General features: G+C 42.4%; 2 protein-coding genes across 4 annotated transcripts in view; one reads left to right on the top strand and one right to left on the bottom strand.

The window, feature by feature from the left end:
* Window positions 1-6688: 6688 nt before the first annotated feature.
* LSM8 (LSM8 homolog, U6 small nuclear RNA associated) lies at window positions 6689-12940 on the top strand. Its single transcript, XM_086473142.1, has 4 exons — window positions 6689-6764; window positions 7880-7920; window positions 9329-9456; window positions 12690-12940. The coding sequence occupies exons 1-4, from the start codon at window positions 6734-6736 to the stop codon at window positions 12778-12780; spliced, it is 291 nt and encodes a 96-aa protein (XP_086329268.1). The 5' UTR covers window positions 6689-6733; the 3' UTR covers window positions 12781-12940.
* A 12496-nt stretch (window positions 12941-25436) lies between these two features.
* Window positions 25437-26165, bottom strand: part of LOC104342944 (uncharacterized) — a 56621-nt gene continuing 55892 nt past the window's right edge. For all 3 annotated transcript variants that reach the window (XM_086473160.1, XM_086473155.1, XM_086473167.1), the window contains one exon: window positions 25437-25585. In XM_086473160.1, the coding sequence (XP_086329286.1) occupies window positions 25437-25585 (149 nt within the window). The remainder of the gene's footprint in view (window positions 25586-26165) is intronic.

The raw sequence follows: 26165 nt of genomic DNA on the forward strand, positions 1-26165 counted from the left end.
GATAGAGGAAAGGCTCGTTCTCCTATTTATCCTCTTCTGCTATTGATCATTCTTCATTGACATGTTTCTAACAAGAAGCATTTCAGCACCTCTTCTGGGCAGGACCAAACCCACAGTATATTCTTTCTCCAATTCTCTAATTTGTTTAAAGGTCCTGGTGCCAAAAGACTGCTTCGTGGTACAGTGAATAACTTACTTCACAAAATAATGATGCCATATAAGTTACAAAGCAGAATTATATTGCTTTTCTAGTGCAATTTACACTATATCTGGCAGCAGGCAGTGTGTAAGTCACCTCTGAACAGAGCCCTTTGACCATGTGCTGTTCCTTTTACACGATGATCATGTGCCGCAGAGCAAATGAAACAAGAAGTGGAACAGGGTCAAATGGGCAGCCCGGCAGAGTATTAAGATAAAAGACCTTATATTTAAAACTGGAAGATCTAGTCATCTTAACTAATCATAAAGATTAGGATCAGTGCTTTTACAGGAAGATGAATTATACTTTGGGAGTAGGGAATCTATCAGAATGAAACGCCTGCTTCATGAGAGAAATTTAGCAAATGCAATTTCAGCTATGACTGTAAAAAACGATGAACCTGACATGCTAGTAAATGTCAGTTACTTGAAGCTTATTATTCATTTTATGTACAACAGAATTGTCTTAATTCTCTGCTTAGGGCAGCTGAAAAGAGGAATCCATTTGCTTTGTAATTCTGCAGTTGTAGGTACATGACCCATTGACAATGGCATTTTTCCTACCAATACTTCAGAACATCCCCTAAACTTATTACCCAAAATGATAATGGTACTGAATTTCTACAGCTGGTTTCAGTTTCTTCTGTTAAAAAAAAAAAAAAAAAAGAGGAAAATTGAAAACGGTTTGATTTCCTGCAAACAGAAACATGCAAAGTTATTTTATATGCTCACACATTAAATAGGGGTGTAGTCATTAAGATTGCTATTGCATTTTGTGTATTCTAGCAAAAATTGCTGGAAAAAAAGATACACTTTCTCATATAAAAGAGCTCTTTGAGTAAAATTAGTTTTTTGGTAATGTTTCCCATGATAGCAGCAGTTGCTATCATAACAAACAAAATTTATATCAGGTGTTTGTTAACAGTTGAGTTTCTAACGATAAATAAAAAGCACTTTGGGACTACTCATGCTACGGATTTGTTTCTAATCCATTTTAACTTATACTCGGAGTCTACCAGCAATTTTCAGACTGTTAACCTTTCATATTATTGTCCAGTTGTTTTACTGCAAACCCCTGTCATTTGATATAATAATATACATGAAGCACATCTCAACTCAGATTGCAGCTAGTCATGTATGAGGTCAGCAAGATCTTTCCACTTTTCTCCAGCTATCCGATAAAATCTGTGTCCTTGCATTGCTGATAACGGACCTTATACAGACTCAGAGCAACAAAACAGAAGTGAAGGGATGTTTCTGTTTTTCCTGAGAAACCAGTCATGTTTATCCAGCTCGCGTGTGTATAAAGACAAGTTAAAGGGCTAAGCTCTTTTTATGGAGTGACATTCTGGGAATGTAGGTGAAAATCAGAGAGATTTAAATCTTTGAGTCCCAGAAAGTATGAGAAAGGCTGTTAGAAGGATTACGTAAGTGAAATGTGTGGGATTTGGGGGTGCTTGTTTCTCTTCTGGAGTATGTACTGTCTGATTATTCTTTGTCACGACCTCAGGTGCTATTTTATCTTGCACAGCAACCAGGGGATGCAATTCTTGCTGAGCAGGCTGGCCATTGTTACCAATTTTGGGGGGGTTTATTACAAGCAATTTCTTGAAGTTCCTGTTCCAGCAGTTAGGTGATTACACTAGTTTTAGCGTTCAAGGAAGCACAAGGAGTAGGTCTTGCACCTTTCTCCATCTGATTTGACAGGGACATGGCGCAACATGCCATGGCACAGCGGTACTGGTCAGTACTCCTCTCAATGGGAACTCCACAAGGCCATGTCACCCTTCAGCATGGCTAGGTCTACAAAACCTAGGCACTTCTTAATAACAGAGGAAAGCAAAGCCACCAGAAGCTAGTGTGTTTTGGGAGATGTAAAACTGATGAGCAATAGACAGTGATAGTAGCAACAAAACATTCACTCATGCATTCCACCAGCCCAAAGCTAGATAACAAGTTTACACACAATAACTGCTTGCATGTATACCCTACAACTACCATTGCAGGTTTCCTTCCTGCCCTGGCAGACTATAAGGAAGAAAGAAAGTGTGAAGAGACACTCCACGGCATGATTAGTTGGTTATACCTTCTGTGAAAAGCATAACATACAGCAATCACTTGCCATAGCAACCTTAATGTATGGAGAATCAATTGCAGAAATAAACTGATTTTAATTACAGGCGTAAATGTAATTAGCAAGTAAGGTCTATCTAGACAATGTAAGAGAAAGGGAAAGTCTTTTTACAAAGGTGTTTTGTTTCTTCAATTAATTGAGAGCTTAATGGGCATCATGCTCAGTTATTTAGTGCATGCTCATATTCAATTATTTAGTGTGTCCTCATGGGCATCTCTGCAGCAACTGAAGGGAAGAAACAGGTGAAGCGTTGCCAGCTGCAGGTTTCTGATCCTAAAACCAATGTTATATTGGCAACTGTGGCGACCAGGAATAACATTTGTCTGGTCTAATATAAGTGTAAACCTGTGAAATGTCTATATCTGAATTAGTCACCCGAGGCTTACTTTATAAATATTAGAGAAATATGGACAGTGGGAAATGCATCCCACCCTATATTAGAAAACTAAATATTTTTCTCTGTAAAGAAGGCCAGGGTGACATGCTCAAACTTAAGATACTCAATTTCTAAAGTCAGAAGTCAAGTGATCTTGACCAGCTACAGAGAAGCCATGCTTGAGGCTGATGACTCACATCATCTAAAATGCCCCTGGATTTCTGTACCGAGACCTGGTAACAGCAACCAGAAGTGAACATTTCCCTCTACTGGCCAAGCAGTTCAACCACAGTTTCAGACTCCAGCCTAACGAATTCCCGTCTTCTCTGCACGTGGCACAGCTTCAACAAAAGGGCAAATTATGGCCCCAGGTTGTAACTTAGCCTGCTACTGAGGGGGAGAGGCAGGCAAGTCTTTTTTTTTTTTTTTTTTTTTTTTCCCCTCTCCCCAAAAGATGCGGGGATTAAATTAGAGTTTTCCACTTCCTATGTGGAGGTTATTTCATAAGAGAATAATAGTATTGGTGGCTTCAAACAGAAGACTGAACCTCAATTAGGACTGTGAGAAGGGCACAGCTGCTCACCTTCAGGAAAAGGGAAAGCCTAAGTAGATGAAGCCAGGAATTCTCTTTTCAGGGTTCTTTTATACTGAGAGTGCTAACTGCTGTTAAGCACCTAGTTTGGCAAAGCCTGGCCACCTGACTTCAGGAGCCCAGATCTAAGCCTTACACTTTGGCTTTTAGTCCTCTTTTACAAAACAAGAAAAAAGTCCTGCTCTGCTTTTCAGGGGCACTGTTAAGACAAACATAGAGACCAGAGATTCTCAGGGGATCAGATAGTGAAGTAATGTCACGTTGCAAGTATTTTAAGATTTTATCCTACATCCCTGTATCCTAATGATCTCACATTCTTGGACTTTGAAAATGTCTATCTTTATAGGGATGAGTATCAAAAGGAAAATGTCAAACTACACACACACACAAACCTTCAGCCTCTTACATGGAATATACAGGAATTACTTCCAATCCTGGTACAACCGTTAGTGGCAGTTGTTAAGCTTTTAATAACAGGGGCTTAAGAGGATGGGTGTTAAATAATACCCAATTCCTAAAGTATTTTATGTTCTCTGACACCTCTTGTCATGTTTTTGATAAAGGCTGAGCTATTAGACAAATTCCTGAGACACTACTTTCATGCAGTTACCTTCAGAGGTGCCACGAAACATCTATCCATTTTTTTTTGCTAGCTAATTTGCCTTAAAAACCCCTTCATTTTGCTTTCTTTGTAGTTGTGATGGCTACACTGTGAAAAGAAACAACTGGTACACTACAAGAGGATGAAACAATAGCGTTCTGCTGTCTGGAAATTGTATTCCCCGTGGGAATTAAATCATGGACTGGACACCAAGTTCCAGTTCGCACCTCTTGCCAATCCATCCCTGCAGTCTTTATTGAAATAAAAGGAAGCTGGACTAGTACTGACAGGGATGATCTACTAAACTTTAAGTAGCATCTAAATCATAAAATAGTTAAAAATAACCCCCACAAAATACTTTTACAGTTGAAAGGCAGACTATAGAATTCAGAGATGCAGAACTGAGACTTTTTAAGCAATATCAGTTTGGCCTCATTCGTGTCTGCATCTTTTGCTACATGATCCGAGACTTCTTTTTATAGGATTCCATCAGTTAAAGAGAACAAAGGCTACTCCCTCATCCGTGTCAAGTTATTTGGTTTCTTCTACACAACTGCAAGTAGACAACTTTGAGCTTTCAGTTTGTCTTAAACACCTGATTGCACCTCCCAGTTATTAAAAAATGCATTCTCAGTATTTCAGTGTATGAAGAGTTATGAAATTCACAGGTGAAAGCCCTGGAAATCAAGATAGTAAAAAAAATATCTCTGTAAATTAATTTAATCTCATTTTTTTTCAAAGTATTATTTGTGAAAGCTTTCTCCTATGAAAGTCTACTCAGTGTTTCAGCGTATTTAATCTCCTGGTTATACACACATCTAATGTTATTTTAGACCATTTTATGAAGCCCATCACAACCACTATCTTCACTGACAGATCGGAAAACTTTAGAAATTAAATTTTCTCTGTCATCCTAAAAGTGACAAAAAGGAGAATTCCATATTCTAAGTCCCAAGCTGGCTGCTGAAGGTCATGAACTTACAATAAACACCTTTTTAATCCAGAATTTATGTAACATTTCATTTCACAATCTGCTGGACTGGAAACGGCCCACTGTTTGTTTTTATACTTTGAAAGAGTATTTCCCACACAGTGTTACATCTGACAAGGTTGGCATTCAGTGCAATAAATAACCAATACCGTCAAAAAAAAAAAGCAGGTGGGAGAAAATTTATTTTAATGTGACTCCATGAAGACTATTTGAGCAGCAGTGCTGAAACAGCACCATTGATCTCATGCTGCCAGCACAGTTGATAGACTGTTACAAGAGGTCATACCTGTGTGAAACTTTAGGCATCACCCACAGACTGCTATATTATTAGTACCATCAGAGGAATGCACTCCCTTCTTTGAATATATTGCAGTGCAGAGGATGTCTGTACGAACAACATATTGCAGTATGTTTCCGAAAGCCTGCTGCATACTAACAACGATTACACTGTCTCCCACAGGTAAAGATGGCTAAAGCAGCAGGATTACTTTTGTAGCTTAACTTGGTTCTGCTACTGAATGTCTGAACTTAATGGCCCCAAGATGTTTCTTCTTGTGTGAAGTCTGGCCTCCCACATTCCTGAAAACTGCCTGCCAGCGCCACCACTGTATCCAGCAGATTTCATACACTTTTCTCTCACGTGACTCTAAGGAGACTGAGGAAACACTGCTGTCACGCAGACTGACAAGAAGGTAGTAATGACCAAGGATGCAACAGAAGAAATAACAAGCCACCAGAAGGGAAAGGGAAGAACGCTAGTGACACATAAAGTTACAGAAAAATGAAAAACCAGGAGTCCTTCAGGACATCCTTATTTCCCATTCCCACATTCACAGATTATGGCAGAAGGAGATTCCTATAGGCATGAAATCCAAACTTCTGCACAAGAATCACCCCTTACTTGGCACTGCACATCTTTTTAAAAAGATGCATAGTTTTGCTTGGATGGCAGAGCTTGACCACTGCATTTCTCTTTCAAAGCACCAGCACAGCTCTCCACTTGTAGACCGCAGCCTGGGCCCAAGCAGGCAGCTTGGGGCCATCCCCATTACAGCACGGGACCCGGGCACAACTAAACCACCTTCTTCAAGCTTCACCTTCCCCACACCCAGCCATCCACAATGTCCTACAGAAAGCAGCTCTGCACGGGACTTCAATAAACTGCGAGGAGCAAACCGAGCCAGCGCGGAGGAGCAGCCAGGCCTCCTTCCCGCCCGCCTCACACCGGCAGCCCGCAGGCACATGCGGCTCCCGTGTTAGCACGAGAAACGCTACACCCAGGCAGCGAGGCCATGAAGGCCAACCCTGAGGCTGGGCAGAGAAACAGCCCCCGCCAAGCGCCCCCTCCCCGGCCGAACGCCCTCAGAGCAACAGCGGCCGCGACGCGCCCCTCAAGGAAGACGACGGGTCATACTGCGCCTGCGCGCCCTGGCCCCGCCCACCCAACGGGCGTCCCTACGGATGGTACCATGTGCCGCAGAGGGGGCAGCGTAATACACGCGCACATCCCCCCCCCCCCCCCCCCCCCGCGCGGTCCGCGGCTATCGCTACTTGGTACAGCCCACTCGCACCGCCTTGCCGCCTCCTGCCTCTCCGCGCATGCGCGCTCGCAGGGGCCCTTCGCGCTGCCGCACGCCCCGTTTGAAACCCGGCCCCGCCCCGCGCGCGCAGCGATTGCAGCGGCGCTTCCTCCGCCTCCCCGTGGGGTTGTGCGCCTGCGCGCCGGGCCGCGTGTCAGCGGCGCGCACCGGAGGTGGCGCCGGCAGTCTCGTGGCAGCCGCCGCCGTCTCGCGGGAGGTGGTTGCGGCGCCGGCGGGAGGCGAAGCGCGGGAGCCGCCGCCATGACCTCTGCTCTGGAGAATTACATCAACCGTATCCTTCCGGTGGGCCGAGGTGTCCCGGGGCAGCCCTGGGGGCGGCGGGAGCGGGCCTTCCCTCCGCGCCTGCGGGCGTGAGGGGCGGCCGGGTGCGGGCGGGTCGGCGCCGCTGAGGGCGAGCGGTGCCGGGCCCCGGGGGGCTGGTGGCCGCAGCACGGCGCAGGGCTGGGTGCTAGGGCTGCTGCGGGTGTCGGCTACCTGCGGGCCCGGCAGGGCGTGAGCTGTGAGGAGATGCCCAGCCCTAGGCAGGCTGCTGAGGGGCCTGTGAAGAGCCCGTCGGCCGGGGCCGCTGGCCTGCGGCCCTGCTCCCGCCGGCGGCCGCGCTGCTTGGGCCCTTCCTGGTTGGCTGTGTCGGTTTCTTTTTACATAGGACTGGCTTGGCAGGTGGAACGGAGGTTACAGGAGACCCGGAGAAGAGGGTCCCCTATAACCTCTCGTGCTGCAAACCTGATCCTTGCTTGGGCTGTGGTGAGGAACGAGATTCACAATGGGCCTGGTCCCTTAGAGGGTTCTTAACATGTGTTTGGTTGTCAGCTTTACGTCATTTGCTCAAAAGCTGTGAGTTAGTGTTCTTGGAACCTTTTTCATGCTGTATTTTGTGCTCCTTTGGGCATTTTCAGTTTCATTCACAAGCAGTAAGATACTAACGCCAAATCATTCAGGGTGATGGATATGTGACCATCAAATTGGGATAGTCAGGCCTTCAGAGTGAGGGGATGTAGAATGCAGATGGGATCCCCACTGCTAAGCTGTTTTTAAGGACTCGGCTTGAAGTGTTTATAAAATTGTGTTGTTTCAGTTTTGAGGTGCTACAGTTAGTAATGGGAAGAGAGGTGAACTCAACTCTTTAGTCTGCTTTTAATGGTGTTCATGTTTGTGTATGACTGCCCATGATTGGGTAAAGTTAAACTTTAAAACAGATTGTCATAAAAAATACTATGTTGTCAAACGTTACTATCAGCTGTGCTGCTTTATCTTTAAAAAAGAAATGCTGAGAGGATTTTTTCTCTCTTAATGGCTCTTAAAATTTAAGGTTACATGTGAACCTTTCAGAAAATGTTAATGTATCTTTCAGATATCTCTATAAACATTTCCTTAATGAACTATCAGGTACTGTTGCAGTAATTACTTCTGATGGAAGAATGATTGTGGTGAGACTTGTATTTTTTAACGTTTTATTTTCCCCCATAAAGACTTTTCATCACTGCAATAAATAAACCATGCTAAGATATTATCACTTATATGTTCACGCCTTTGCAAAATTTTTTTTTAAAGCTTTGTGTCCGTTATTTCATAGTGTGTGACTTGAACACTTACTGGTTCTTGTCTGTTCAGTTTTGTCTGTTGATAAACTTGTCTGTGCAAATGCTTTGACTTTTGTCAAATGGCCTTTTCTGTAGGAATGCACAAGAAAATGCCTTTCTTTTTCTGTCCAGTAATTTGGTTTCCATCTAAAATGTCCTCTTTGTTCAGTAAGCTCTTCAGCTTTCACGCTAAAACCATTTCTTCCATATGGTTATAGAAAAACTGATAATCAATGAAGAATTGTTGCGGGATTCTGTTTAAGCCTGAAAACCTGAGGATTGGCAATCTGTTATATCTTAGACTGCGTAAAAGTTTTGGGTTTATAGCTTCTGTAGTACTTGTTTTTCTTGTATTCCGCCCCCATCTTTTATTCTTTTGTGTTTTCATCTTAATAATATAATTGCATGAGGATTATAATTGTCTGTACTTAGCTTTGTGAGGCCTCTGGAAAGAGAAGACAGTACTTTTAGCAGAAAAATACTAGCTTTACCAAATCTTCTGTCTGTCTGGATTCAGTCTGGTAAACTGTGTGGGATGCAAGATACTTTCTACCAAAAAGATTTGAATGAAATTGGTATATATGACTCATCGTTACATGGTTAGATGCTATAGAGGGACGTTAACACTGTTTGATGTTTTACATGAGTTAAAATTTCTTAATCAATTACTGATGGTGAATTACACAAATCAATTATGTTATCCTTTTTCCAAACACATAATTGAAAAGGCACAGAAATTCTTTTTATGTGGTGGTTTGTTGGGGTTTTTTTGAGTAATTTTGTGGAACCAAGCTGATCTCCTTCAAAGAGATGCCACTTAAAATGCATGTTAAGAAGGGTGGCAATGTTGTTGACCCCAAGAATCCAATTTTTCTGTTCTTTGACTTAATTGCTTAATTATTTGATTTCTGGGAACTTCCATATAAGGAAGACTAAAATAGTGTAGAAACAGTAAAATTAGTTGTCTAGAGGGCCATTGTTGGTAAAAGGGAAACTTTGCTTCTTCTGGCGCTGAAGATGACTGTAGCTTTTAGCATGAACACTCAGTAGTAAATACAGATACTTTTCTTAAATTGATTATTGCTTTGAAAGTTTCGTTCTCCAGCTGTTTATATTTAAGCCTAACAGTAAAGCCTGAACAGAGCATCTGTTCTCTAGTAGCTTTGTGTTGCTGTCTTGTTTAAGAAATCATTGAGAGCAAAGATGATGAATGTGAAAGGTAATTGGAGTGCTTTATTTTTGTATGTTTTTTTAGGGAACCCTCAAAGGTTTTGATCAGACCATTAACTTGATTTTGGATGAAAGCCATGAACGAGTGTTCAGTTCTTCACAAGGAGTTGAACAAGTAGTGCTGGGATTATACATTGTGAGAGGCGATAATGTGTGAGTATAGCATATTCTTGTTTAAAGCAATTAGTAGAAATTCATTGTGCGTGTGTGTGTACACATAGTGTGTCTGTGTGCATCCTGCTAGCCCCAGCCGTCGGGTGTCTGTGCACCTGGGGGCAGCAGCGACAGCACTGCCAGTACTGAGGCATGTTAAATAGCAAATGCCCCGTGTCTGTTACAGAAGTGGTTGCATTGTCATGTTCGGGTGTTGTTAGTCTGGATTCACTGAGCTGTGAATTAACCAGCTCAGGTACAGATAGCAATCCAGGAGAGGTCAGTATAAAGCTCAGCATTTTCCTTTCGTGAGCCAGGCATCGTGTATCTTTATTCCAGCCTGTGAAAGGCAGGATCCGTCGATGGAGGAAAAATAGAGGAATGAGCAAAAGAGAGATAAAGTTGTGTGCAAAAAGTCAACGGTCTAGTATACAAAGTTGACTTTTAATAGGATTTTTTTAGATGAGGTGTTCACAGAGGACACTTTATAATCTGGAAAATGCATGAAGGTTCTGGCTTGACAGTGTAACAACTGTTGAAGCCGATGTGGTGACAGGTGAAATGTATGAGTTGATATTTAATGTAAAACACCCTGACAAAATGCAAGTAAAAGCTCGTTAAATGCAGAGGAAAGTAGCTGATGTTTGATGCACAAACAGATGGGAGGGTTACAAGAGAAGTGGAAAGAAGGCCTGGTAAGGAGGTCTGCGAGGAAGATGACTTGCAGCAGCAGTCTGAAACTGATGTCAAAAGCTTAGATTATTTTTTATCACAAGCAGAAAAAGAACATATCACAATAACCAACAGGTGAGCCTGGATAGGAATTTTAATCTTCTAATTCTGATGGATATTTCTGTACTAAGAAATGTCAAGACTTAGATTTTTATCTAGGTGTATTTATCTAACGTCATTGAGAAAGGAGATCATTTTGGAAGGCTTGCATCACTTAAGCTGTTAAGCAAAAATAAATTGACAAATTTACAAAGACAGGGCTAAACATGCTACTTGACCAGTAACTTTTCATTCAAATAGTACACATCTATAAAAAGCCAAATAATTGTTTACTACTTTACTTTTTCACCATACCAGGCTGCCACGTTACTCAAATATACTCAAAACATTCTTTGACAGAAATTATTCTGGTTTTTGGTAACCTTAACAAACTCGGAAACATATTTGTTAGAAGGAATAATTCTGTATTCATGCAGCTCTTAGCATAGTGAAATTCAGCATCCTTGGAGGAAGAAGGCAAAAGAAACAACAGCTAAGTAACAGTAACTTCAGAATAGGGGACTCTCAGAAAATAGGGAAGCTGTTGAAAAAGAAGAGAAACAGTCGTGGGATGAAGTGCTTCCAGGCATCTCAGTGTGCTTCACTCGAAGCTTGCAGTGAACATGCGGCATCAATCAGAAAAACTCAGTATGGTTCAGCAGCAAGTAAAGGTTGTTCGAAGGAAAAAGACAACTTCTGTTTTAGAAGTGAGTGATTAATTAGGGAAACCAAAAAAGTTGTTAATACTAGGAAGTTAGGTGTAAAACTGTAATAAAAATTGTGAAGAAAAGCTGATGAAAACCCCAAACCTCTTAAATACATGTGTGTTTGTTTTGCTGCATGAGAAGCAGAAAGCCTATGAAGGAGACCTCAGGAGTGGCAGGTACTATTTGCTCCTTTTACATCTGGGAGGATGAAGAAAAAGCTGTATTTCATGATGTGAACTGAAGGAAAACTTGTGCTTTGATATCATAGACAGTTTTTGGTCTAAGGAAGTGTTCTCAATGGAAGTGTCACTTCGGAAAAAGCTCATAAATGGAATAGTAACGAGCATCCAGGATCAAACTCTTTTCACACAAGAATTGTGAAGGGGCTCCAGTTTGAAATGAGGCTTCGTGCTGGTCAGTACTGGACTATTCAGTTGGCATAAGCAGTTTACGTTTGCGTTGTCCCCGCTCCCAACGTAGTGAAGTTCTAAGCGATGGAATGAAGAAAGCTATTCAGCTGCTCAGATTTCTGTTTCAAGGCAATTTAAATTCCTCTTTAGTTTCTGCTGAGCATCATTAGAACCTGGACACCTCTATTGGAGTGTTTTACTCTTAAGCTCAGTCTCACCCTGGTCTCTGGTTAATATTTTTTGTAAATACAGATTCACTGGTAAGAAAGAATATTGGGGGTTATTAGGAAGAAAACTAAACCAGCAGACATTGTTATGTCATTGCATAAACACCTGGTATGCCACTGTCTTTAGAGGGGTGCGGTGTGAAAATGCACGAGGAGCGCAAGTGAGGATAACTTAGAGGTATGAGGTGTTTTCTGTCAGGGAAAGGCTGACGAGGCAAGGGCTCTTCAGTTGTGAAAAACCATTTTCTGATTGCTATGAAATTAGGAGTAGCAGGAGATGGGAAGATAATTGCTTCATTTAAATTCCTCTAGTGTTTTCTGTTGTTGAAAATGGAAGATAGTCTGACAACAAGTTCTGCTTGAAGGTATTTCATTGCACACTGTGAAACTTAATTGTGGAACTCAACTGCTGCAGGATGTAGCAAAGACCAAAAATAGAAATTTATTCAGAAAGTTATTGAATGGATTAATATAGCATAGTTTCTGGTGGCTGTTAATTCATTTTTGGATACAGCCACTAGCTCGTAAGTCTCTGGAGTGGTGAACAGAAGAGTAGGCCAGAGGATTAGACATTTTGTTCTTGTGTTCCCTCTGCGTTAGTTCCCGTCCTGAGCTAGTAGGACTTCTATTACCTTAACCTTCTTTTCTCTTTAAACCAGTTTTACTGAGTCTGCTAGTGTTTTAGTCCAGGTAAGTCTTCACATGGCAGAGGAGAAATATTATAGATTCTCCCTTGGATAAATTAATAGCCCTTTACTAGGCTGTGTTGAGGGAAATTGTCTTGCTTATCTGATGCCATATGCCCTTACAAATTGCTACAGTTAGACGTTACTCTTGAAAAGCTATTCTCTCTCTCTTTAAAAGATTTCCGGTTCTTGTTTCAGAGGCTAACCGGCTTCGTAGAACAGGCCAGTAGTATTTGGTTCTTATAACCTACATCTTTAAAACAAACAAACCAAACTTCCTTCAGACTCTACTTGTAGCCATCAAAATTTGAAGTTCTACAAAATTGAGCTCTACAATTTAAAAAAAAAAAAAAAAGGTCTTTGCTAGCAAGACTTGCTAGCTGGATTTGCACCAGGGGATTTCAACAAACGATAACCTGTTTTTTATTGCAGTGCTGTCATCGGTGAAATTGATGAAGAGACAGATTCAGCTCTCGACCTGGGGAATATTCGAGCAGAACCTTTAAACTCAGTTGTGCATTGAAAGATGAAGATGCACGGGGACTTTGTAAATCTCTGGTTGTACAGACCTATTTAACAATGTGGGTGATTTTTACAAATGTGTTTAATTTTAGTCACCAGTTTTTTTATTATGAATATGTTGTAGTTCTGCATGTAAATTAAAGTTTCTACGTTTTACTAAAGACGCTTCCGTTGAATTTCCTTTGGGGTTTCATGCTGCATGATGTCACTGCAAAATACGTACTGGGAAGTGCAAGCAGTATCAGTGATAGTCCTGGTACTGTGCCTGTCTACCTCACTCTTAAAATAAGATCTCATTTCTAAAGGTAACCTAAGGGTTTTTGTGTTAACTCAGGATTATTTGGAAGTAGGTTGTCTAACAGTCAGTTTAACCATCTCTAAATGTAGTTCTGGCTGTAAGTAGAAAACTGTTTTTTGTGACTTTTTTTTTTTTTTTGGGGTGTGTGTAGTGTAGAAAGCAAGAATATTAAAAGCTTTCACGGTCAAATTAATGGGTTATTCATGCAATAAGGGTTTTTTGTTGTTTGTCAGTCATTGTTCTCTAGTCCCCGAGACTATATGGGGGGTGCAGGAGTTCTTAGTGCCTTAATGCTTGCAGACAAATTAAATTGGAGAAAGACAGACTTTTGAGCAGGAACGCAGAACCTAAACCCAATACACACATTTATTTGAAGCCCATTAAATTCCAGACCAACTTGTTCTCTTATCCTTCTCTCAGCAGCTGTCATGTTGCTCAAAATTTGGGTAAGATGTATAGAAAGATTCGCTGGTGTGTCACCATTGTCTTGCTAGAGTAGTTTAGAAGGCACAGGTGCTTTAGATTGAGAAATGGGTTCTTTTGAATGAAATGTGCCCTGATGGTGAATGTAAGGACCCCATGTCACCATAACAGACCTCCTCTTGCCCGTCGGCAACAGCCCAGTTGAGCGTGACCGTCTCTGTGCAGTATGTTTCAGGCTGTGGCCCCGTTCATTGCCCGGCAGAAACACCGGTATGGTGGCAGGGACAGGACATCGGTTCTGTCGGGTGAAGCTGTCTTCCTTGTCCTCCAGTGCGCCAACACATCTAATATGGGGGGTTTCCCCCATATGTAAATGTGCTGTCAGGGAAAAAAAAAAAAAAAAATTTTAACGTGCATACTTGGGGTTTTATTTTTATTTTAATATTAAGTGGGATTTGGTACTTTTCATTGCAAGTTCACTGTTTGGAAACCAAATACATTGAATGGAAGATATTTGTTCTCCATGAAATCTGGCTGTTAATTCTTGTAGCTTCCAGCTTGTTTTCAGAGATTGTTCTTGGTGGAGCATGTGAAGCCCAGCAAACTTTTGCCTTTATCCATCTGAGTAAAGTAATATCTTGCAGTTTTCTGCCTACGTTTCTGCAGGGAACTGCTGAGCAGACATCAAATAAGGCAAATCAGGGGTTTTCCGTGATTAGTGGAAGTCAGTAAACTCTGGCTGTAGTTCATTATGTCAAAAGAATCGATCAGTTTCATTAGTCAACAAAATGGTGTATAATGAAAAGCCCTTTTGCTACTGAAACACTGTTACCGGCACAAGGGAAAGAAGGTATAGAGAGTGAATGGTATTGATAGAGGACAAATAAAGCAGATAATGGAAATTAGCTACTTTAGGGCTCAGCAGAATAAAAATGCAGAGGCAAAGAGTGGAATCAGGATGAGCTGATTTTTAAATGCACTACTTAGCCTTGGATATATTAGGAGAGTTATAGTTGAAATACATAGGTTGAATACTCGTAGAAGTGCTGCAATAACTAAGGAAATCTGTTGGTTTATGGCTGAGGAATTCTGTTTGAGTTACGGAATGTAAATGCACATGGAGCGCATCTGCCTTGAGCACATCATTTGCAATGCAACTCCTTGGTCCTGCTGTTTGGTTGAGGACTTAAGATACGATGAGCTGATGACGTTAGTTGAAACTATTTTCGCTGTCCTTGAAGCGATGATTTCAGATGCAAAGCTGTGGAACCAAGGTGGCAAAGCTGATCGGTAAAATCAGGTGGGGGCTGACCAGATGAGAATTCAGAGTAGTTCAAGAATTGCTGAAGGAAGAAAAACATGATCTGGAAAATAATACTTTCCAGTTAGGTGTTACAAGCACAGACTGCAAACCCTGGCTGCTTCCCTTCAGGTGGGCGACCTCAGCTCTGGCATGCAGCCTTCCTGGGCCTGTGAAATGGTGTGTGCTGGGTGGGGGGTTACAGCTTAAGGAAGCTGAGATGTGTCTCCACCCACAGGCTGACCTAAACTTAAGGGCATTTGCCAAGGGGCTGAGGAAGGTAAGTTTAAACTCCCTTTCAGAAACGGATCCCAACAATGACTGGCTGCACAAAGCCCAGCTGGGTTGGCATGCCCTGCGTTGTCACATGGGTTCTTCTGCAAGGAGACAGGCAAAGGACGGCCAGCTCGGGTCTGGTGGGGACTGTGGGCGGTAACTCTGCCCTGCCAAGACAGAGCCTGCTCAGAAGCAAAGTTCTGTCTAAAACCTTAACACTGGCAGCTGGGGAGTTTGCTTACCTGCATGCTAAGATGTACATGAGCAATGTAAAGCTCCTCGGAGCTGTGGGTTTTGGCTTGCGCTCAAATTTTTTTCAATTTCTGCACCAAATTTTGCTTCAGTTTTATGCTGTTGGTTTTGGTCTGGATTTGACCAAAGCTGCTTCTGGATTACTGGTGAAGGGGTCAAAGCCAGCAGACCCAGTCAGGAGGGGTTTCCTGAGCTTTAATCTAGGGCCCAATATGTTTTTAAAAATTATAAGATGAAATTATAGCCTTGTGAACTTACAGAAACTCTAATTTATAGTGGATAACTAGGTTCCTGTAAGTATGTGGTGAAGAGAAAGCACTCAGGAAGACAGTGTTTGATGCAGAAGGTTAAATTATAACCAGTCTGAAACACTATTTTTATTGAATCAAACCTGTAGTGCAGTCCAGCTAAAAAACAGGTCACCAGTGACAGTTATTTTTTTTTATATATCATTAATTTACTTTCATAAAATGAATCAAAGTAGGAATAATAAATGGGATTGAAACCAGAAAGTGGACATGGAGCGATGGCCTTGTATTAGTCATTGTAAAAAAGAAAGCTAGAGAGTGTTAGTTCCCAGAGGAGGAAGAGTCTATAGAGAGTGGAAGCTTGGCAAGCGTGAAGGCTGCGTGCGTGTCTCTAGGTGAGCCCACACCACAGCCAGTGTAGTGTAAGTAAGTGCTGAAAGTAGTAAAGAGGTGAAACAGGGGAAATGAAGTAGAACTGAATTTTTGAGAGGAAAAGTTATCTTCTCAGATGCTGAGGAGGCATGAAAGAGGACTGGAATGGAAAAAGCACTGCAGATCGTTGCGGTGTGGTGAGCTGGGGTGTGCCGGTCGGTGTGTGCCACCTGGCTGGGGCGAAGCTTCTTCTTACTGTTTCTCACTGATGGTAGAGATGTAGCAAAGCAAATGTCTCCTAAGAGATGAGCAGCAGTATTGTCTGCAAAAGGCCTTTGCTTTATTCTTGCTGGAGGGAAAAATACTCTCAACAAAAAAAGAATAACCTCCTTTTCAGACTCGGAGGCGCTCCCAGTGAGTTCTGACCACTGTGACCGTATGACTGTCAGCTGGTTGCTCAGGGTACATCAAGAGCCCTGCTGAGATAGGAAAATGGGGTCGTAGTCCATAGTGTTTTTGGAAACTCTTTTCCTGCAAAGAGCCTAGATTAAAGATCCAATGAATAACAGGTGATGTTCAGTAAAATCCAAAGAGTCCTTGCGGAGTAATAAAGCAGTTTTATGAAAACGAGCAGGGCAGAGAAAGGTGATGCTAAGGACAAAAGGAAGTAACACTGAATTGGAGGTAATCGTCATATTCCACTAAGTTTCCTGCATTGCCCTAGGTTGGTCACTTCCTCCTTTTGTTTGGTTAACAGAGATCTTGGAGTGAAAGGACAAGCCTTGACTAGTACTGGAAAAAGATGCTTCCAGTGAAATGGCTGAGCTGGCTTATAAAGAGATTAATTAACTTCATTTGGTGTGCACGAAGCAACACAGAAGCCATCTTCTGTGGTCAACCTCCCTAGCTGAAATCCGCGTGAAGTGCCTCCGTGTCCACTTTCAGATATTTGCAATCAGAGTTCTTCAAATATTACATGGCCTGCAGGCAGGTGACTGGATTGAAGGAACATGAGTTCTGTTTTGAGGACTTATTCCAACAGTGGAGAATTTCTGCACAACTCAACTTTTGCTATCAGCTATAGCCTGTTATCCTTAGTCCCTAGAGTCAGTGTTTATTCGTCAGTCCATTTTGTGAGTAAAGCAACCAAGGGACATGTGATGAAACACACTGAGCTAGAGCTGCAGCTAAAGTACAGGTGGTTTGTATGATAGATTTATCTTGTGGCCATCACCATACTAATTTCATAGCAAATGTACCAGATCTGTGTGCTTGAGTAGGTGCTTTGTGCCCGTGGTAACATAATTCCACCTCTTAGCCTCTGCTGCATGAAGCTGCACTCTGCTAAGAATTTTATCCTGCAGATTCATACAGAAATGAACCTAAATACTAAGGTTGGGTTCTCTGTGCGTTGGTAAGAAAGGATTTAATTTATTCCACAGTTAACGTGACAAATACCAAGCCGTAAGCTGTTGTTCCTTTAGGCATTAAATGACAACAACCACAAAGGCAGTTCTCAAGGAGGTAGAAGCCTCAGTTGGAGACACTTGGAAACTACAGATGTGAGTCATGCCAGTGAAACATCCAGATGGTTTATGCTTGTTAGTTATATTTGGTCTATGGCACATTTTGGCACCTGTGTATCCAACTCTATTATTTTTTACTAATTGTGTTCTTAATTCTGCTTTCCAGTTGGGGAAACTGCAGTATATTGATTGGAGTCATGAAAATAATGGAATTTTTTTTACTTTTTTATTTTTTAAGTGGAAGAGAGTCCTTCTGTGGCAGTAAGGATCCGGAAAAGCTGTGTCATATCACTCAGTCTTAGCTTCTCTGTTGCTTAAATAACAAGGCATACTTCATGTATCGGGTATTCACAGACAACAAACCATGAAACCCAGGTGTGCCAGAAGGTGGTATCTGTACAGACCAAGCCTTGAGATGAGGGAGGGAAAACTTGTACCAGGCTGAGGTTAAAAACATATGACAGAAGACAGTAAAAAGCCAGGCATTTTTCCTGGAAATCCTGGATTTCCAAATAGCCTCTTTCAGTGTGCTATATTCTGTCTTGGGGTCCTTTTCAGCGGCCTTCTTTTTTTACAGTAATTTTTACAGTAATGGCAGAAATGCTGACATTTCTTCTAGCAGCAGCATTTTCCCTGAAGAAGCTCCACTGATGAAGGTGGAAATCAAAGCTGAGAACACAATAGCATTCAGATGTTTGCCAAGAACTACTTGCTAGCACTAAAAACCTGACCTCATCTAGGCGGTAATAACTTCCTTCCTGGAGTCTTGCAGAACTCTGGAACTGGCGTTGAACAACGTGCTGCTGCTGTTCAGCCTTACATCAGTAACGGTGCCACCGAACGACAAGAAATTTCACTCAATGCTGAACTTCTTGCCTGCTACTTGCACTTTCAGACAAAAGGTGTTCATTACTCGAAGGGGCAGAAGGGCGTGTGTGTGTACCGGTTTTGTCTACTAAAAAATCTTTAATTGTTGTCCCGCCATCTTCTTTTTGTTTTATACTCTGGATGTATTTCATCTTTAATTTAGTGTTGATTTTTTTCTAGCAGTGATGACTACAGTGCTCTGCATAGAAAATGGAGTGGAAATTTTATAGGTGGAGAAATCGAAGAAGGTGGATTTGAAGTACTGAAAAATAAACAAAATAAAGTAAGCAGGATAAGAAACCTGTTGAATGTGGACAGAGTTAGGTTTTAGAGCAGGGCTCATTATAGCGGACATCTTCTCAACACAGACAAATTATTGTCCATGACATTCATATTATGAGAAATTGTGAGAAAACATTCTCTACTCAGAAATATTTTAAGGCACTAGGCTTTTGTATGGAAGCTCCCTATCCTATTTTTTAATTATGGTTCTTTCCTTGGATTTTTGTGCTTAAATCTTTGGGTGTTCTTACTTGTATAATTTCAGACTTCAAGTCTGCTTACAATGCAGATGGAAACCTGCAGATGAACACTGATGTTTCTGCAAACTGGCCAGGGCTGCTGGCGGTGCGTGGCAAGGATCTGCAGCATTTGCAGTGATGGAACACGCAGGTGACATAGTGTCCTCAGATACAGGGGACAGGTTGTCAAAATTGTATTCAAAGCAACATGCAGAGAAAAGGCTGGGAAAAAACCCCACACATCGATAAAAACCCAAGCTATTTACAACTATTTCAAACTCAGTTTATAGCATTTCCAATGAATAAAACCAGTTCTCGCCAGCAGCCACCGAAATACCTCTTCATCTATACCATTTCATGTATACAGACCAGATTTACAGGAGTTCTATTTTGCAGTGAGTTGCAGTGCTGAACAGAAGCCAAGGCAGGAAGTGATTATGGCTAAGGAGCTGATGCTGATTGAAAATGTGTGATGCTGCCGAGGAAATATCACACAATGGAACCTCTGTTAGTTTGGAAATAGATTTCAAAACAAGGGCACATTAAGATGTAAACAGTCAATAGGGCTGGGGCCCGCCTTTCTCCTAACAATGAGATCATTAGCAGTAGGAGCGTGCAGAGTGATTTCCATGACTAAACTACAAGTGCAAAATGCATGAAAGTGCGTGCTCATCAACGCCAAACGGAAACAGCCTTCTTGCTTTTTGCTGTGTTTCTCCTACTGCTTGTCCAAATTCATCCTGGATACAAAAGTCAGGCGTAAGTGCAGCTTAAATCTAGGAAGTGCAAATGCTCAAGGTCTTTGAAAAGGCAGGCTTAAGATTCTTTTGTATAACTGTAATGGGGTAAGATTGCTCTCTGGAATTGCACCTCTGATTTTCAAGACTGCTTGCCTGAAAAGTTGTCAGCTCACATTCAATTAAAATTGTCAGCATCCAAGAGGAAACGATCTTTGATGAGAAGTGGAACAGAATTCAAATATTTGGTAGAGTTAGCTATTGTTATAATTTAAATGATGATTGTTATGTGGGTGAAGGGGACAGCTCCCTGTTTTACCTAGAGACTAGTCTAACATCTTGCACAGTCTATAACATCCGTCAAGTAATTGTGAGTTTTATGCTCTAACTTCTGATTCTGGCATTTTTCAGGCCGTGCAGAAAGCAGTAAGACAGACAAACTTCAGTCCGGGAGTCATACCATTTTATTTGTGGCTAAAAGACACGTACGATGCTCTACAACCACATTGTGTATGTCAGAGTTTTGGGTTTGGTTCTACTTACGCTTTTGCTGAGTTTCAGTAGCAAAGCACAGATGCTGGCAGAGTTGCCCTTAGCTGAAAGGGAATTGCCAGGCTACCCTACTGTTCATGCCACGCTTCAACACACAGATGTACCTGGAGCAATGCCCTTCATCATTTTGGGGCTTGAAACGGCTGAGCATTGTTTATGTGAGCACTGAAGTTTCCACGCACTCTGCCATGGGCCACCTGAGCCTTAGCAACTTGAAGTGAGAAACTTCTAAGATGACAAAGGTTCTGCTACAGCACCAAGGAAGGCTTCATCAGCGAAGATAATCTAGACATAATGAAGTATAGACAAGTTGCAAAAGCCAGTGATCCATCATTTTTCCCTGTGCTTCTGCTACATATTTTTCTGTTTGCTCCTGTCTGCGTGTTCAGAACATCTACACGTCTTGTCTTTCACGTCCAAAATGAAAGCTGATTTTTCTGATGGTGACTCAGGCCCCTCATATAACAGATGGCAAAATGCAGGTGCAGGATTTTGTTTCAAGAATAAAATTGGAAAGTAATACAGCCAGTCATTTACAAAGAGGAGGTTAAATTCAGCCTGTGTTCAAAGTAACTTCTTCCTTGCCCTAAAATAAATGGGTAACCTGCCCCCCAATTCCACCAGCTATATCCTTTTCTTGATGGAAGAAGGCTCAGCTCCATTGTGGATGCCAAGAAAAAACCCAGGTTTTTTAAAGTCCAGCTTCTCCAAAATATGGGTGCATTTCCAGGATAAAGCCCTGCAACTCTTGAAAATTAGAGGACAGCATAAAACAATTTGCGTTTATTAACAGTAAATACAAAGACACATAATTGATTTAGGTTGGTCTGAAGAATTGTATGGAAAAGGAAGCTGGAGTGAGCCTGTGTGTTTCAGGATTCTTTGGTAAATAATTTCTGCTGTGGCTACCTAGCTGCTGTGAAAGGACTGTTAGCTATGTACTGGGTTATTTTTGCCTTGATGCTCTAGAATTCTGTAAGCACAATCCCATTTCATGAAAGGCCATTAAAGAGGAGCATTTGAGTTGGATAATACCTGTTCATTCGTGCAACAGGGAATGCACAGGATTTTGATAATACAGCTAGAGACTTTTCTCTAAGGCTATGGCAACTGGCAGTTTGTCAGAAAGAAGGTGACTGAAAGCAGTGTTCATATAGATGCCATAAGTGTTTATAAATGTGAAGGAGGCATTTTTTTTTTGATGTTTACAAAGATGCCTAGAGCTTTTTACATAGAAGCACTGCTACAGATGTCTGGGGATGGGACTGTGAGGTGAGATTTGTACTCAGTTTCTACAGTTAAAACAGGACTGGCAAGAAAAGATAAAAAGTGAAAATTGTCCTTGTCATTTGTGATACACAGCTGTGCACATAAGGCCTAACTAGTACATGGTCCAAAGTATCCTGAGTAAGACATGGGCTGTGCTGCTTGCCTATGTAACAGTCCTTGCCATGCTTATAGAAGTGATTACATTAATAGTAAGAATGAATGATGAATAATTTCTCATAGGTAATAGGTAGTAGAATGGTCAGCTATTACAGTAACCTCAGCTGAAGCAGTACTTAAGCTTAGGGAAAAGCGATGCTATCAGTGAAAAGCAATTTGCATATTCAAGGTTGATGGTGTCAAGGAATATAGTTATCAACTTGATTTGCAGGTGCAAAGAGTGAGCACCACCTGCTGCTGGCAATATGTAACCGAAGGGTGAAAGGAGATATAAGTCAAACTGATGGTACAGTAAAAGCTGAATAACTGGTTGTCAAGTGCGTCTCCTAGGGGCCTTTTCTAGGTATCCCAATACCTTCCAGCACCTGCACAGTGTGCTTCTGGCTGTCATTTAGGTCTATTGTAATGATGATTTCCATAGACTTTTCAAACTATCTCTACTAGGAAAAAGCATACAAAGACATTATAAGTGGATTAAGGAGTCATCTTTCACACTGCTTGTTCTTTAAGCATTCTGCATTGCTAGTCTGTGGTGTGGTTTAACCCCAGCCAGCAGCTCAGGACCACCCATCTACTCACCCACTCCCCCACAGTGGGATGGGGTAGAAAGTCAGAAGGGTAAAAGTATGAAAACTCATGGGTTGAGATAAATGCAGTTTAATAGGTAAAGAAAAAGCCACACATGCAAGCAAAGCAAAACAAGGAATTCATTCACTGCTTCCCATCGGCAGGCGGGTGCTCAGCCAGCTCCAGGAAAGCAGGGGTCCATCTTGGGTAATGGTTACTTGGGAAAATAAATGCCATAACTCCAAACATTCCACCCCTTCCTTCATCTTCCCCGCAGCTTTATATGCTGAGCATGATGTCATACGGTGTGGAATATCCCTTTGGTCAGCTGGGAGTCCCAGCTGCATCACCTCCCAACTTCTTGTGCACCTCCAGCCTTCTCACCGGTGGGGTGGTGTAAGGAGCAGAAAAGGCCTTGACACTGTGTAGGCACTACTCAGCAACAGCGAAAACATCTTGGTATTATCAACACTGTTTCCAGCACAAATCCAAAACATAGCTCAAACAAGCTACTATGAAGAAAATTAACTCTATCCCAGCCAAAACCAGCACATTCTGTTTTAGACATTAAATCAGTGAGCAAACAGCAATGTTAACAGACCCTGGTATGAGGGAAGACTGGGACAGCCACAGAGAGTGTAAATTGATGCCAGCCAAAGGTCTTTTGCTACTTACTTGGGGTTTTATGGGTAAAATAATGGGTACAAGTGCCAATGGTGAGAAACCTGACCCATGTGCATGCTGGAAGGTGTTGAGGCACTGAGGAGTTAAGTGTTGGGTTACGTGATAAAAGCTCTTCTGCTTGCTCGCCCCCAAAGGAGGCAGAGAGACCATGATGATGGTGGCAGTGGTGGTGGGGAAGGACACTAGTATAATACCCTGCTCCAGCTGCACCCAGGCCCATCACAGGAGCCATCAGCCCTTCAAAGGCCCATCTGGACCAGCCCAGGGGAGCAAAGAGGCCTAAGGACAAGCAGGAACCCAAACTAGGGCCTCAGAGGAAGGGACTTGATGTCCAGGCCTTTCCCAGGGCTGCCCCAGGAAATCCTCAGCCCCATGGTTGAGGTGTGAAATCATCAAGATTAGTTAACAGCTCGGCTATGGGGCAGATATGAGTGTCTGTGCCCAGCTGCTGGAGAGACCCATATTATATGTACCTATATCTAGGTATCTATGTCCACAGACACATCTGTATGCATATATGTATCTTTGTAGCTATACATATCTTCATACTGTCCTATCCCCATCAGGCTACTGGATTTGACAACTTGCTCACAGTAAGTACTGAGTAGCTGGATGGCCCTGTTAGGATGAACTGTAAACACATGAATGAGATTCCAGATTAAAGAACAAGAGCTACTAATGGGGCTGCAGATGTGCTTGATCCTCTTGTAGGATAGTGTACCTAAATCAAGAGTTCAAGGCAACAAGAAATGAGGTTTGCGACAAGAATCCTAGGTGACTGGATGAGCTGGTGCTGCTGAGAAAAGCCGATTGACTCAGTGTTGGTTTGGCATTGTATCAAGCCTGTGCCTCATGAGCACTGAGGATTCACGAGACGATGTCTGAGCCTAACCCATCCCCATGACCCTGCTCAGCCATCCTGGGGCTGCACCCAAACCTGGTCACCCTCACAAGGCCTGATCCTGATGCTGACCTTAACCTGGGGACAGATTCCCACTTCTCTTGTGACCAGGAACGTGCCTGTTAATCTGCACTTGCGGTTGGACCGGGCCACAGTCTTCAGGTTCACCCTACTTGCCTTGCTCCAGCGTGGTGGGACTGGGCTCGTGCTGGCAATACCTCTGCACACCACAGCTCCATCACTGCTCATGGCTGCAGCTCAGTGCTTGGGAGGCACCTCCAGGCCAGACCTGGGTGGTCCTGGTCCCAGCAGCTGCCATCAAGTACAACATCTTCCAGGCCTCGGGAACTAAAGCGTGGCCTCAGCAGGGTTTCTTTTGCTTCACAAGATTGACTCTAGGTGCACAACTGCACGTTTAAAGGAACTGGCATTTATGCCAAGGAGACAGATATGCAGACCTGTGTTTCAGCTTTGTACGTGAACAGATTATGTCTGCACAGACCCTTTCAGCAAAGAGGCTGCCTCATGGAGGGACAGTCAGCCTTCTGCAAGAAAGTACCCTGAAGATCCCCATGTGTGGCTAGTTTTTCAACGGACATCATACTCTTTGATTCCTATTGATAGTGTGTCACCACTGAAAACCAGCGAGCAGTTCAGCATGCCCATTAAAATCACACCTCTCCCCTCCATTTTCAAGCATCCACTCAGTTGATTTCTCCCAGGACAAACCTGAAGACACTAAAGCTGTTGAGATGGTACCAGTGGCTGGCTGGCTGCAAGACTCGCAAATACCATTCTGCCCCTGTATAAACTGAAGAACATAGCATGAAAAATAGCTTGCTATAAAAAATTAAACCATATTATCTCTTACTGAAAAAAAGATCCCTAGTTTTAATATCATTGGAGGGCACCGAAGGCTACACGTAGGCATGTACTGATGCATTCAGGACTTCACAGAATGCACTTCTCATGTGGTCTTTACCTTTTTTTAGTAGCCAGCCCAGACCCCTTCAGCAGGGGGGCTGGATCAGATGACCTCCAGCAGTCCCTCCCAACCTCTCCCATTCTGTGGTTCTGCCATACAAAACAAACATACCAAAAAACCACGTAACAACTTTCTTGGCACTACTATGCACTCACCATAATTTTAAAGCTAAGGTGTATAAAGTGACAGCAATGTAAAGTGGTCTATTCTCCAGCTTGAACACTGGTAAAACTTTATCAGCAGAACTATTCACTGCATCAGGAATGAAGCAGTGGGCTCAAAGCACATCAAATAATGCCCTAAGCATTAAAATAACACCAGAAACATTAAAAACATAGAGAGTGAAAGGATTAAACAGAACAAAGGGAATGCTTTTGTTAAAACACAGAACGTGAGTGAGCAAAATAATGCACCTACCTTAACAAGAAACCTTTTGACAGTTCTGTCGAGCTCAAGAATCAAGATTAGTCAATCTGCTAGTCAGCAAAAAATAGACATGGTTCTTACTGTGAGTGCAAAACAAAAGAACTATGCATCAATAAACCAACAGGTAAGTGCAATGTGCTTGACATCCATTTAATAGACTTAGGAGTTACATTCAGACTGCAATGAACACGTTTTCACATCTGAACCATGGGACGGGAAACCATAGATGCACTATGTAAACAAAATGATTTCCAGAGCCTTTCCATAGCATTTTGTTCAAATCAGGTAATTTTTATTGAGAACATCACGGTACTCCTGTATTGCCCTGGAAAGGGGATCCTGATCAACATGGAAATTATTTGAAGAGCCATCAGCAGATACCATGGGAGAAGCTCCAGCAGATCCAGTTTCAAGTTCAGCAGTGGCTAGGGAGAAAAGAGACAAGATGCCTAGTGTTACTTTTGCAGTAGACAGGGCCAAATAAGTCACTGTAAAAACATGGGTAAATGGAGAGAAAGAGATTTTAAAACTTCCAAGGGAACATATCAATGAAAGGGCCTGGCACAAAGGAAGAGACGTTTTCCTTACGTTTGCTTCTCAGTCAACAGTATTGCTAAAGCTAGTGACAGAAGTTCCAGAGGCTACGCACTGAACATCTTCGGGGAAGCCACAAACGGCTCCTGCTTACACCAGAGCTAAATTTATCCCCCTGCAGACCTCTTCACCCTCAAGTATCTGTTTGCCTTAAACATTCAAACATGTGATTTATTGGAACCAGTGATGACTGGAACACTAATCCTCAAAACCAGCTTCTGCATTCGCTGTGACAACTGTTACAAGAATCTGCCTGTGAAACACCTTTGCACAGAAGTCAGGCCAGGACAAGTCTCCCAGCCTGGCACCTTCTCCGAGGGGCGTCTTTGTAACTCGCCCTGGCAAAACCCGCTCCTCCCCCAAGAGAACACATACCCAACGAAAGCAAACCCACCTTCGCCACCTTTCTCC

The sequence above is a fragment of the Leptosomus discolor genome, chromosome 1 (assembly GCF_034619465.1).
Source record: "Leptosomus discolor isolate bLepDis1 chromosome 1, bLepDis1.hap2, whole genome shotgun sequence".
In the NCBI taxonomy this organism is placed as follows: Eukaryota; Metazoa; Chordata; class Aves; order Leptosomiformes; family Leptosomidae; genus Leptosomus; species Leptosomus discolor.